Below are 14,460 nucleotides of genomic sequence, written 5' to 3'. Positions count from 1 at the left end.
TTTGAGTATCTCTAGCCTCTGTGAGAGTCGGAGGGTAAGGAGCACTCACTGTTAGCGCCCCCTAGAGGGAGGGAGATAGCCACACACAAAGAAAAATCATGACTGTTCTCTAAGGCGAATGCCCAGCCAGGCTTCGGCAGCAGCTCTAGGATTCGTTACAAACTCCCAACTCTGTCTGTGTTATATCTCCTCATCGGTTATTGTGTCTCCAGCTGGTGAAAACGGCAGAGCTGGATCCAAGTAAGAACTACGTGGTCGGCTTCCATCCCCACGGGGTCCTGGTGGCTGGTGCCTTCCTCAATTTCTGCACCGAGGCAACGGGGTTTTCGCAGCTGTTCCCAGGGTTGACCCCTCACATGATGATGCTGACACTCTGGTTCAGAGTCCCCTTCTTCAGGGACTACCTGCTGAGTGGAGGTAAGCAGGGGTGTAGCATGGGGGCAGAGTATGAGGGGCAGTGGTAATGACAGATAGGAGCTCGGCCCTCTGGGACCGCGTGAAAAGCTGGAGATTTTGGAAGAGTCACACTGGGGAGCCTATTAGTGGTTTGGGTTCCTATGTTCTTTGCCATAAGCAGGTACGCAGCCAAGGAGTGGAGGGAATACAGAAAAAAAAGCTTTGAACAGGTACAATCAGCCCTTTAATGCCCTGTCCTTCCTTCTCTCCTCCCCCTACTTCCTCAGTTTAACTGGGGAGGGGGGAGGGTCTGTTTTTAGCCCTGCAGCATGAGCCTTGCAAGCCCATCAGTTAAACTGGGCTCTGAGACTCACTGCCTGGTTTTGCAGTGTAGACGTTCCCACAGGCACAGATAGAATGCTGGAGACCGTGGAAGGAACAGGCAGTGAGAAAAAATAAGCGGATGAAAATAATACATAGCACTTTCCATCTGATCACGCCTAGCACTTTCCGAAGGCGGTTAAGTGTAATTGAAGAGATGGGGAAACTGAGTCAGGGAGCTAATAGGTACGATTTCCACTGGAGCCAGCAAGAGTTAGAGACTCAAATCCCAGTAACATTCAGCGGATGTTTCTTAGGTTCCTTTGAAAATCCCAGCCTAAGTGTCTTGCCCAAAGTCTCTCGGTGAGTCAGTGGCAGAGGCGGAATGGAATGCAGGTCACCTGGCTCTCAGCCTGCTGACCGAGTCACAGCTGCATCTCCACTGTTTAGAGAGACATAAGAGGGAGGCAGAAACCCAGTGGGCTCACCAGGGCTGGCATCGTTTGCATTGCCTCCACAGGTGAAGATGGGGTTTGTCATCCCACCAGGTCACCAATAGGAACCCAATCCTGCTCCCATTGAAGTCAGTGGCCAAACTCCCATTGCTGTCAATAGGAACTGCACGCCAACCCACCTCTGTCCTTTCCTCCTCCAAAATGCTGCCCCTGTTTCTGTTTATTCATGACCAGCAGCAAGGCTTTAGGTCTCGGTTCAGCAAAGCTGGAAGCATCCGCTTTGCTCTAGCCACACGAATAGTCTCACTGAACTCAGTGGCGCTATTTGCGCACCTGTGTAAGTGCTTTGCGGGATCAGTTCCTGGGTGCTCGCCCAAACCCTTTACACCAGCCGCAGCAGCGCTTTCCAAGTGCTGGAGCAGCAGATTCGGCCGTGCCCCTGGCACCCGGAAGTGCCCATTGCACATGAGCTGGCAGAAAGAGCAACAAGGCTTTGGGGTGGGAACTGAGTGAGCAGCCGCGCCATAGCGTGATACATAGCACTTTCCAGCTGAGCATGCACGGCATTTTACGAAGGAAGAGATGGGGAAACTGAGTTAGGGGGAGACTAGGTACGATTTCCACAGGGGCCAGTGAGAGTTAGACACTCAAATCCCAGTAATATTCCATCGAGTTGGGCACCTAACTCCGAAAATCCCAGCCCAAGTGAGTTGCCCAAAGTCTCTTTGTGAGTCAGTGGCAGAGAGAGAATGGAATGGTTCAGAACTGGCCTGTTGGCAAAAGGCAACAGCTCCCACGCTATCCCAATAGCGTCTTTTTAGCAGAGCCGTAACTAGGCATTTTAGCACCTGGGGCGAGCAAACATATTTGCGCCCCCTACTGGGGTTTTTCCCTCATTTTTCCACCCCCACGACTTTGCACCCTGGGCGGCTGTCCCGTTCGTCCCACCCTAGTTACGGTTCTGCTTTTTAGCCTATTCCTTTGTCTGCCACTGCTTGGTCTCCGGATGCTAACAATCACATACGTACTGTTGTTTTCCACCATGATGCCTCCTGTAGCAGGAACTGTCTCTTTGACCACATCTGCCAAACACCTTCTCTCACTTCCAAATCCCTCCTTAAAACCCATCTCCCCAGGCAGTGGCTTCCCCTTACTTCTTCCCGTTAGTAACCCCGGACCACCCTCTGCAGAAATGGGGCCATAGGTCTTTCCTCTGTTTTGCCTTGTCTTATTTAGACTGGAGACTTTTCAAGGCAGGGAACAGGCCTTACCTATCAGATACCTCTCCAAGGGAGCTCATTTTGAGGGACACCACTCATTTCAGCCCCAAAGTCATCCACATTCCATGCAAATGTGGTGCCTACGTGTCTGTTGTAGAGAAATTATTGACATCAGTGATAAAGAACCCTGACCCCAACCTTACAGAGAGAGGGATAGATCCCATGCTTGTCCAATCTCCTGCATGGGCCCCACACATTGGGTCACTGTCACAGGGTGAGGCTGAGCCCAGATTCCCTAAAAGGGCCCAGCGCACCCTGTGACTGTCCCCCAGTTGGGGTTTGGAGGGTTGGAAAGGGCTGGATCAACTTTTGGTGCTATAGAAGAGAGGAGGAGGATGCACCTTCAAGCACCATAGTGGAGCTGTACAAGTAGTGATGTATGAATGACTGGCCCATGGTAATTGAGGCTCTTAGTGTCAAGCGTCTCTTCTTGTCTCTGCCCCTCCCAGGTCTCGTCCCATCCGACAAAGACAGTGCTTCGTACGTGCTGAGGAGGTGGGGAGGTGGGAACATGCTGGTCATAGCAGTGGGAGGGGCCCAGGAGGCCCTAGACGCGCGGCCTGGAGCCTTCACCCTACTGCTGAAAAACCGCAAGGGGTTCGTTCGCCTGGCCATGGAGCACGGGTAATGCTGTGAGCCCTGTCACTGCCCTCACGCCGACACCGCAGTGACGGGAGGGGAGGTAGGGAAACAAGGCCACCCGGCCAGAGGAGGGGAGGCCAGCCTGCTGGCTGGGCCGTTCCCCTGCCAGTCCCACAGCCGGAAGGAGAGCTGGGGCTGGCCGGAGAGCACCAGAACGGACACTGGATGGGGTGCCTCTAACGGCCTGCTCCAAAGCCTGTTGATGCCAGTGGGAGTCTCTCCATTTACTTCAGAGGGCTTTGGCGCAAGTGGCCATTGGCTTTGCTTATGCTTAAGGCCAGCACTGTGTTCATAAAACCATGCCCTCGACAGCCCTGCCCATCCGTGGCAAGGGGGAGCCTGCTTGCTCTGAGCCAGGCAGAGACTCCTTGGACGTACAGGGTTAGGCTAGCAGAGCCACACCACTCCCCCGGCACTATTAGCCCTAGCGTGGGCTCTGCAGACACTGCTCTCCCGAGGGGCAGGCAGCGGTGCCTCCGCCTTATCTCTTGCCCAATGGCAGAGCGCGAGTTCTTGCTGAGTGCAGAGCTCTGCTGGCTTCTGGCCATGCACAGAAAGAGCCTCCTCTTCCGTGCACTGTCTGCTGGCCTGCTGCACTTGTGCTGCCTGCCCTGACCCCGTTCTCCCTCCGCAGGGCTCCACTCGTCCCCGTGTTTTCCTTTGGGGAGAATGAGCTCTTTGACCAGGTCGACAACCCAAAGGGCTCCTGGCTGAGGCGGACGCAGCACCGTCTTCAGCAAATCATGGGCATCTCCCTCCCCCTGTTCCATGCCCGGGGCGTGTTCCAGTACAGCTTCGGGCTGCTCCCGTATCGACGGCCCATCTTCACTGTGGGTAAGTTTGACCTGGTCACTGGGTGCTGTGATTGCGCTTGGAGATTGTTACAGGGCACATCACCATCTAGGACAAGATGGTGCCTTTGGCCACAGCCCTGTGCCGGGGTAGTGCTTACGCTACATCAACCCCAGAGCAGCCCCAAGGGGCATTATTACTCAGAGACATACAATTCCTTCCCCTGCTTTCTCCTGGCTCCAGGGTGGAGTTAAGGATTTGCTGCCAGCTTACACAAACTAAGCCATGGCTCATTTCAGACATATGTATAGGACACCGGCTCCTGAATGCAAAGCAAAGCTTGAAAATGTGACCCAAGTGTAATTGATGTCTGCCTGAGTCTGCAGACAGCCTGAAACAATAGCTCCAAGAGGTGTGAACTTCCCCATTCATCTGAACTCAGAAACCTGCTGCCTCCTGCAAGGATGGGCAGGGCTACAGCATAGGGATGGGGCGACAGGGAGACCCATTTATGGTGTACATAGGGACAAGGTTGCTTTGGTTCAGCTCTGACCTGAGACTTTGCATCATACTAAGTAGATTTGATTGTTTCTGCATCCTCCAGCCAGTTCCACAAGTAGATCAGAGACTGAACAAATCTGCAGCCCTACAGAGTTTACAGGAGTGTTTAAAAGGAGCAGCACTAGGTTTAGAGAAGACACAGCTGAAAGAGCTGGTTAAATACCCCCAAAGACCCAGTAGAAGATAAAAAGCAACAGAGGGTCCTGTGGCACCTTTAAGACTAACAGAAGTATTGGGAGCATAAGCTTTCGTGGGTAAGAACCTCACTTCTTCAGTAGAAGATAGGCTCTTAAATACCATTGAGGGTCTGGGCCTCGGTGAACAAACTGCAGAGAAAGGCGGTTCCTAGCACGCCAGTCTGCGTGTGGCTAGATTTCAGTGGAGCTCAGTGGTTTCAGTGGAATCGCACCTGCTTTCACCAACAGTGGATTTGACCCACTGAGCACAGCCAGCATTTGTTAGTCTAATTAAAGAGGCTGTTTGAAAAGGCCAAGGCTGACAGTGCTGATTGGGTTTGACAGCCTGCAATTACTCCTAATTGTTTTACAGCTTGTTTGGATCTCTCAATGGCTTTACTCGCCCTCACACCCGCATCTTCAGGACCTGTAATTAGACAGATGGACAGCAACCCAAAACAATGGGAACCCATTGCAGCCTGACAAACACAATTAGAGTGAAGTTCAGAAGGACTACAGATAACCCCAAGGCCTTGCTGCCTGATAAAGAGGCAGCCTGTCCCACTGTCAAATGCTTCTTGGGGAGGGAGGGCACTTGTTCTCATTGCTAGAGTCACTTAGGCCCAGTCCGCATCTTTCATTGATTGTAATGGAAGTTAGGAGCCAAAATACTTTGGAGGCTTTCAAAAGCAGTTTCAAACCCTGTGAAGGTTTTCAGAGGGTGGGCGGATAGCACTTTCTGAAAAGCAGAATCCTTTAAGGTGCGTCTCCAGTTGAGCGCCCAGAAATGGAAGCAACCAAAATTACAAGTGTATTTTGAAAATCTTGACCTCTGTGGATATGCCCACACTGCAGTAAAACACCGGCTGTTGGCCCAAGCTGGTGGAGCTGGAGGGCTATAAAATTGCAGGGTAGACGTTCAAACTCAGGCTGGAACTGGGGCTCTTGGAACCTCCTGGTTGCGAGGTCCCAAGTCCTGGCTGCAGCCTCATCCCATACACCTAATCTGCAGTTTTTTAGCCCTGCAACCCAAGCCCCACTAGGCTGAGTCAGTGGCCATAGGCCAGTGGCAGGTGTTTGCAATGTAGACATGCTCCCCGGGCCCCACGCCTTCCTCCTGGGGCTCTGTGAATGGTGTTGTAGATAAATCCAGCTTATGATTAAGGGGGGAGGCTTTTTTGGTGATAGCCACAGTGCTCCCACAGCTCTTCCCTGGGCGAGAGCCCAGATTCCAGGGGCAACTTGTGGCTTCACTGAGATCTCTGTGTTTTAAAACAAGAGGTTACTCCAGAGGTGCCAAATCCTAGTGACAGTGATGGCTGCATGGGCGGCCTGCCAGGAGCTCCAACACCACATCTCATTTATCTCAAATGGCGACAGCCTGCCTTTGCGTCTCATGGTGCCCACAGATAACATTACCTAGCTCTTAGCTCGCGCTCTTCATCCACAGATCTCAAAGCACTTTACAAAGAAAAGTCAGTATCATTATCCCCATTTTACAGATGGGGAAAACTGAGGCACAGAGAGGCGAGCAGACTTGCCCAAGGTTACCCAGCAGAGCTAGAACAAGAATCCAGGTCTAGTTCCCGAGTTGTAGTTCAATGCCCTATCAGCTAGGCCCACCACCTCCCAACTATAAGTCCCCAGCATACAATATTCCATCTTGATCCCTCACTACAATTCTGTTCAACTGGAACATTGCATACTTGAACCTGGGGCCTCCAGGGGCCAGAGCTTGGCATTAAAAATGAGGGTGGCATCTGGATACCCCAGCTCACAGGCTGTAGTCTTTCCTAATGTTTGTGCATTTGTTTTCCAGTTGGGAAGCCAATTAAAGTGGAGAAGAAGCACAACCCATCCCAAGAAGAAGTCGATCGATTACATCAGACGTACATTGGGGAACTGTGCAAACTCTTTGAGGCGCATAAAACTAAATACAATGTCCCAGAGGACAGGCATCTTGAATTTATATAAACCAGGCCACCCCATTTGTTGATACTGGGGATGGGCCCGAAAGTTCAGCTCCACATTCCTCCACCATCTGGAGCCTTCAGAACCTAAGGTTTGGGGTTCAGCCCTCTATAAAGCTAAGGGGCAGCTACAGATTTGGGGTCTGTTTCCCCAATGTCTGTGTGTGTTTCGATCCAGAGTTTGAATTTAGGCCCATCTCTAGTTTACACTAGTGCCGTATGGTACTTTCTCCAGTTTCCCACACTTTCTAATGTCACGATCACTTGGTAAGAGATCGTCAAGTAAAAATCCCAGCAATATTAAAATTCCCCTTTCGTAAAACTCCTATTTCCAATTCAGCCTTAAGAGTTACATCACCTTTATTAAATCACCCTGCTATTTCCAGACAGTGGCAAACTATTAAGACCCTCCCTGGCATGTAACTCTAGATGGGTGTTGTTTTCATAGGTTAGCCATGAAAACGCTCAGGCTCAAAGAAGCAGAGGTCAATGCCCTCAGCCTCCGTATGGGCTATTGAGCCTTTCACCGCTAGGTCGCCTTTTTGGCTTCAACAGAGGTTATGTCTGCACTGCAATCAGAAGGGGCAATTGCAACACCCGTACACATACCCAACTTGGCTTTGATCTAGCTAGCAGTGTAACTGCTACTGAGTAAAAACAGCAGTTATGCTACAGGAGCAGCGGTAGCTCCACAGACTAGCTCTGCCCGCCCAGACCCTGGATACATACCTGAGTGGCCTTTGCCCAGACATGTCTACACGTGCTGCAGTCACACCTCCTGACTGCCGTGTAGACATACCCAGAGTTATTCAGCATTCAGACCAAGCTAACAGATAGGAACGTCTATCCCAAGGGATAGCTCAAATCAGTCACCAATGAGCTGAGAATGGGCACTGAAAAAAGAATGTTTATTCATCATCTCATCTGTGTAAATTGCTATAATTTTCTAAACAGAATTTTGACAGATAAATGTATGCTGGCTAATCTCTTCATCTGGTGCTGGTTCCGGTACTCACACTGGGTTATTTCCGCCTTCCCTGAACTAAACATAATTTACTAGGAGATTCAGATTCTCGGTATCACAGCATGGCCCTGTGTAACCAAGAGACCTGTTGCCATCACTGAATGCTGTACCCCACTGGCATGAAAGAGATGAGGCCCTTTATAAAGGGCAGGGTGAATTTCAAAGGGTTTGAGATCCCAGCTGAGGCAGCTCCTGCTGTGTGTTAGGTCTGGATAGTTTGGAAATGCTCACAGTTTGCCATGTTACCCACATTTCATCACACCGTGCTGTAACTGTATAGGGAACCAAGGATTCCCAAGTGCTTTGTTAACATTCATTAACCAGGCCTCACAACACCCTGATGAAATGGATCGTTTCAGACACAGAGACTGTTTCCCTCATATTAGGTAAACTGAGGCACAGAGTGATACATGGCCTAATTGTTCTCAGGCACTGGGCACCTACCAACTCTACTGAAACCAATGGGAGCTACTGGTGTTCAGCACCTTTGAAGAAAAAAATCAGGTTGTAAGTGACCCCAGCCCTCAGGTCACCCCGCTAGTTAGTGGCAGAGTGAGGGCTAGATCCCCGGAGTCCTGATTCCACTTCTACCACCCTAACCACTAGATCAACCCTCCCATCCTTTAGAATGCGTTGTGTCTACTGAAATAGTGATGAATGCAAGAAAAAAAATGAAGCTGAAATTCCCAAATCCCTTTGAAAACAAACTCTGTGAGACTACAAGACCATGCTCCCTTCTCTCTTCCTCCAGTGCAATCCTACTGATTTCAACAGGGCTGCACCAACATACCAGACAAGAGAATCTGGCCCAGAGAGTCAAAAGTGAATGGTGCTATGTACACATAGCTTTTAATCCTAAATTCTTTCTTAAAGGGAGAGTGTGATGGGTTCAGTCACAGAGACCCCCTTGGGACTGTCACCTGACGTGCTGGAATTACCTCTGAGCCTGTTTTCCCTGCCAGCTTGGGACTCCAGAACCCTGCCTTGTTGAGCCAGACACGCTAGCCTGCTGCAACACAGACCCAGGTCTGGTCCATGCCCCAAGAGCTGCAGACTTTAACCAAAAACTGCTCAGCAGGTCACCTATCTCTAGGACCAAGATACCCAGTTCCCAATGGGATCCAAACCCCAAATAAATCTTATACAGGGTAAACTCATAAACTGTCCATCCCCTATAACACTGATCGAGAGATATGCACAGCTGTTTGCTCCCCCAGGTATTAATCACTTACTCTGGGTTAATTAATAAACAAAAGTGATTTTATTAAGAAAAAAAAGTAGGATTTAAGTGGTTCCAAGTAATAACAGACAGAACAAAGTAAGTCACCAAGAAAAATAAAGCAAAAACACACACGTCTAAGCCTAATATATTAAGAAACTAATTACAAGTAAAATCTCACCCTCAGAGATGTTCCAATAAGTGTCTTTCACAGACTAGATTCCTTCCTAGTCTGGGCCCAATCTTTTCCCTCATACAGTCCTTGTTAGTTCCAGATCAGCTGGTAACTAGGGGTTTTCTCATGACTGGCAGACCCCTTTGTTCTGTTCCACCCCCTTTTATAGCTTTGGCACAAGGCGGGAATCTTTTGTCTCTTTGCGTCCCCACCCCTCCTTCTAAATGGAAAAGCACCAGGTTTAAAATGGATTCCAATATCAGGTGACATGTTCACATGTCCTGTGAGACCCCAGCTTCCATTCTTTCACCGCACGCACCCAGGAAGGTTTGCAAGTAAACAGACCATTTACAACCAATTGTCCTAGTCTATGGAAGCCATCAAGCTTCCAAACCACCATTTATGGCCCACATTTTGCATAATTACAGTAGGACCTCAGAGTTCTACTTCATATTCCTAGTTTCAGATACAAGAATGATACATTCATACAAATAGGATGAACAGAACTCAGTAGATTATAAGCTTTATAATGATACCTTACAAGAGACCTTTTGAATAAAGCATATCCCAGTTACATTATATTCACACTCATAAGCATATTTCCATAAAACATTATGGAGTGCAACGTCACAGAGAGTATGAACAGAAGATGAGGAGGGAGAGGCTAACTGAGACAGGAAGTATGTTACTAAAGGGCACGTTTGGCAGCTAATCAGGACTTTAATTAGCTGCTTCTTGATATTGAGAACTTTATTAAACACTAACTTAATGGGATTTAGCACCATGGAAGTTATGCTGGGGAATGAGGAGTAATCTTTAGGAGGCCATGAACCATCTGTTTAGATTATTTTACACTGCCCGTAGTTCCCCAGGGGCGTCTACAACCATCACTTCTCTCCCCGCTTCTCCTCCTCCAGCCATATGGAATGCAGTCAGAATTCTCTCAACGATTTTTATTGTAACAATTATTGTATTTAAACCAACAAGCACCTCTTTTAGCACCAGGGTAAAAATGGACTGATCAGTTTCTAAATGGGGAATACTAGGACCTGTTGATTTCTACTGCACTTGTTCCAAATTCTGCACTGATCACATTGCAGCTGGTATTATTCTGAGGCTGAATAATCCTGCACAAAACTCTCCTCTTTGGAAGGAACAACAGACAACAACATGAAAAAGCAACAGAGCCTCGTAAACATTTCTAAACACTCCTCCAGTAATCCCATGCTTAATCCAGCTGAATAAAGCAGGTCATCTGCCATCATTTCTTGCACTGTTCCTATTAATAACTCTCTCGCTCGGGCCTTAAATAAGGTTGCAGGTGCCCATATGCAGCAGGAAGATGTATCAGGAAAAAGCAATTACTCTCTAGCTCCCCTTCCCCCTCCATTCTCATCCAAGCTCTTGCTGAATCCTGTTGTTTCTTCTTGTACAATAGCACCACAGTCTGCCCTGTGTTTTCTGTCTTCGCGGCCATTGTCTATGCCTCAGTGGCTTCTCAGCTTGATTGCCGTGACCGTCTCCTGCATGACCTCTACAGCTACAGAGCATCAAGGCCAGTATCATTGGTGGAGTGGAATCTGAGGGACATAAAAAGAGACAAGGTCCAAGATGCAGACCAAAGCAGTGTTGTACAGGGCCTAGAAAACAAGGGGGAGATGTTTAGCTTTGAAGTAGCATGCCAGGCGGCTAATAGGTGGGGAGCTGACATGACCAGATCCATGCATGAGGAAGATCATTTTGGTAGCTGCATTTTGGATGGCCCCGAGGGGGCGATGTTGTTGCCAGGGTGGCCAGACAGGAGGAGGCTGCAATGGAAGAGAATCGGAGCCTGGGTAAGCATTCCAGACATTGGGACAGAGAAAAAGCCCTGGAGTCTAGATATGTTGTGGAGAAAGAAGTGGCCTGACTTAAATATGGCCCGATGACCCCCCTCCAGACTGCAACCCCAGGTGACATAGGATGGTGGTATCAGCAGACATGGAAACTGGGGGAATAGGAGTAGACCTCAGGAGCTCAGTTTTAGCCATGTTAAACTGGGCTAGGAGGGAACATGGGCGAGACAGGCTGAACTGCAGGACAAGAGGGAGGGAGACAGGTCAACGGGGGAGAGGTAGATTTGTGAGTCCTCAGCACAGCCAGAATTGTTGAATTCATGTGAATGGAGAAGGTCACCCAGGGAGAGGGCATGGGAGGAGAAACGGAGCTGGCCAAGGACAAACCCCACAGGAACGCCAGCCGAGAGGGGGAGGAGGAAGAGGTGCCAAAGGTGGCTGTGAGTGAGCAGTCAGAGATGAGGCCGTACGAAGGGCGCACAGGGCCACAAAAGTCAAGGGAGGACAGTCCGGGGGTGGCAGCGAGCAATAGTATCAAAGTGTAGTCTGGTGGGCCTGGCCACCAGCTTGGGGACAAAACAAGGAGCCTGTCCGCGCTCTGGCTGAGCCTTCGACGCAGGCTGTTTTACTCGTCTGCCACACAAACACAGGAAATATGGAAAAGTAACCAGTGTGATAGTCCTGACCTGGACTGAGACTGCAACTCTCCTCCAGTTGCTCAAGGATCCTGGCCCTTCCTTAGCCTCATGGGGGTGACAGGCCAGCTGGCCTGCCCCGCCCCACCCTACTGCTGCTGCTACTAATCAGGAAAGTGTTTCTCTCTCCCTTACACAGCTGGGTCCCTCTGGAAAGGAAACAGCACGGCAGGAGGATGGAGTACAGGCCCTGAGGCCTGGTCAGGAAGACATAGAGACCTTGAGGAGGGCAGTTTCAGTACAGTGGACAGGGCAGAAGCTGGTTGGCGTCACTCTAGATTTGAGCTGGAAGAAAGGAAGTGAATTAAGGCCTTGGTTATAAATGGTTCGTTGACAGGCCAGTTTTGTCCTAAAACCAGGACCGTGCACTTGGGCACCACAGGAACCTAAATAAACCCACCTAACTCAGCAGTTGTGCTTGCATTGTACTTTTCATGGACATGTTTGCAGCAGGGAGCCATTAATGGACCTAAACAAAGCCGGGCCTTGTCTCCTCATGGAGCCACCAGTCAGCAACTGAATTATTGTCAGGAGACCAGCTCAGTTTGGTCCCACAACTGGTTCCTGGACGCATTAAAAAACCCTGTGAAAAAATAAAAATACAAATAATCAAAAGGACTTGAAACCAGATCTTGAACCAAAATTTCACACTCAAACCCCAACCCCCTCCTGAACGACAGCAACATTGGGATCTGAACTTCATAGCCTGGGGCCCTCTCTGGTTGAACCTCAAGTACTAGAATTTGTGGACCCCCACCCATACTGTAGCCAATGCCAAACCCACATGAGTTCATTACATTATGTACAGAGGTCATCTAAAAAATACATTACTTTTTAAAGCTAGAATTACAGAGCCCCCTTTCTATCCCCACTCCATACACCAGCACCAGGGATTGGCTTTGTTTAATGTGAGGCACAACCATCAACAAGAAATGATCAGTTCAGAGATTGCTTTCTGGTGTAGCTAAGGTAGCTCTAACTGTATGTGCTGTACACATAGACAGACATTCCATGTTTCCTTGTTTTGGAAATCTCAGAAGAAACTTGAGAGTCCGGGTTTAATGGTCTCTGCTTGCTTGGCCGACTGTCCATCTGTCAGATGCTCTTTCTAGCAATTCTCTTAAGAGAAACCCTAATCTGGATTTGTCTTACTTAGCGGATTCAAATGATAAGACTCAGAAAATCACCTCAGACAACTGAAGAATACAGAACACTGACTGATTCCAAAGCGAAAGGGAAGCCAAATATAATAGCAATTTGCCCTTCTACAACTGCTTCCCTCCAGAGATTGCAAATTGCTTTACAGATGTCCTTGAATCAAGTTTAAGGTTTGTTGTTTTCATGGCAAGCAACTAGAGAAATTATGCTTTATCATGGCAAAAAGCCTTCACGGTTTGAGCTGAGATCAACCGCACATCTCACAGTATTAATGTTTTTGCCAAGTATATTGTACTTTAAAAAAAACACCCTACAAATGTGTTTGTACAGCGCCTAGCGTAACAGGATCCTGGTCCATGACTTGGGGCTCCTTTCTAGGTGCTACGGTAATATAAATAAATAAATAAATAATAACAATTAATAATAAAATCACTAAACTCATTCAAACAAAAAATCCAGAATCCACCTGGTATACATGTTTATAAAAATGATCCTAGACTTCAATTCAATTAAGTACAATGACCTAGAAGTTCCAAAATGCCTAGTGATTTTGGGTACCTCGGTTCTTGGGCTGCCCAACTTGAGACACCTTTGTGGGGTTGGACCTTCAGAGAGTGCTGAGCACCTGTCCTCTGAAAGGGGCTAAATTACATGGTTTTCTAGATCTCCTGTCACCTCTAAACACAGCTTGACATAAAGATGCTCCAGAAACAAATAGTTTGTTGGACTTCAGCAGGCAGCACTGCCTTGGTTACACTTGGAGGATTATTTCCATTATCATAAGCACAAGGAACAGCCACATATTCAGAAGTGGCCAATGATGTTGCATGCGTCAGGCTGAAATGCCATGGACTTGATTTTAAAAAGTATTGAGAACCCTATCTCCAGCTGAATGAGATGCAGGTGAACATCATAAAGTCCATTTTGACTTCAGAATCTTTAGTATTGCTACCCGAATCTTGAGTCTAAGAGCTCATGCAATCAGGGGACAGAAACATGGTGTATGGTATAGGTAGCCAATCAAACTAGCTTGATGTTTGAATACTCACAATAAACTACCTATGAGCAAGCTACAGACCAAGAAAAATGTCTAGAAAGTATTGGCAAATTATTTCAAACAACATGACATTTGAGAAAACCATGATTTACTTGCAGACACTTCATGAACCAAAAAAGATGCGCAATTTGACAAATTAATTTGTTCTGAATTATTCAACCAACTCCAGGAACTGATATTTAGGAAAATAACCCATTGTTTTGGGACAAACGTGTAACTATCTCTAATGCTATCATGAGTTCAGTAAGTACAGTAGTTTTGTGATTGCAAACAACTGATTCATGGGTAAGTGTACACGTGGAGTAATAATAAAAAGAAATTGTACTCCACATCAGATCGCACTTTGAACTCAGTGAATAACCCTGCAGTACCAAAGCAAGGAAACAACGCTATAGAATTCTCCTCCTATATAACACCAGAATAATGTAACATCAAGATTTTCAGAAGGGACCACCTGGGACTAAGTACCTGCTCTCTGAAAATTAAGCCCTGTTAAAGTGTCTCAAATTTGGCCACCAAAAAATAGAGACCGGTCACTTTTGAAAAATCACCAGTCACTTTTGAAAATCTTATTCTAAATGACCTGCTTTTATCATCCCATCACTGCTGGGACTAAACATTAATCCCCTGTGCCAAAGGAGTTACTTGGGTTGCATAATCCCTTACTGTGTTATATATCAGGCCATGTTAATATCTTAATAAAC

The 14,460-nt window shown here is 47.9% G+C and overlaps 1 protein-coding gene across 2 annotated transcripts in view; it reads left to right on the top strand.

Moving 5' to 3' along the window:
- Positions 1 to 7,583, top strand: part of MOGAT2 (monoacylglycerol O-acyltransferase 2) — a 42,672-nt gene extending 35,089 nt beyond the window's left edge. For both annotated transcript variants that reach the window (XM_054015841.1, XM_054015842.1), the window contains exons 3-6: positions 213 to 417; positions 2,902 to 3,076; positions 3,729 to 3,928; positions 6,443 to 7,583. In XM_054015841.1, the coding sequence (XP_053871816.1) occupies positions 213 to 417; positions 2,902 to 3,076; positions 3,729 to 3,928; positions 6,443 to 6,597 (735 nt within the window). In that variant the 3' untranslated portion in view covers positions 6,598 to 7,583. The remainder of the gene's footprint in view (positions 1 to 212; positions 418 to 2,901; positions 3,077 to 3,728; positions 3,929 to 6,442) is intronic.
- The last annotated feature ends 6,877 nt before the right edge of the window (positions 7,584 to 14,460 follow it).

The sequence above is a fragment of the Malaclemys terrapin genome, chromosome 1 (genome assembly GCF_027887155.1).
Source record: "Malaclemys terrapin pileata isolate rMalTer1 chromosome 1, rMalTer1.hap1, whole genome shotgun sequence".
In the NCBI taxonomy this organism is placed as follows: domain Eukaryota; kingdom Metazoa; phylum Chordata; order Testudines; family Emydidae; genus Malaclemys; species Malaclemys terrapin.
The sequence above is the reverse complement of the archived record's forward strand: the minus strand, read 5'-3'. Positions and strand labels throughout refer to the sequence as shown.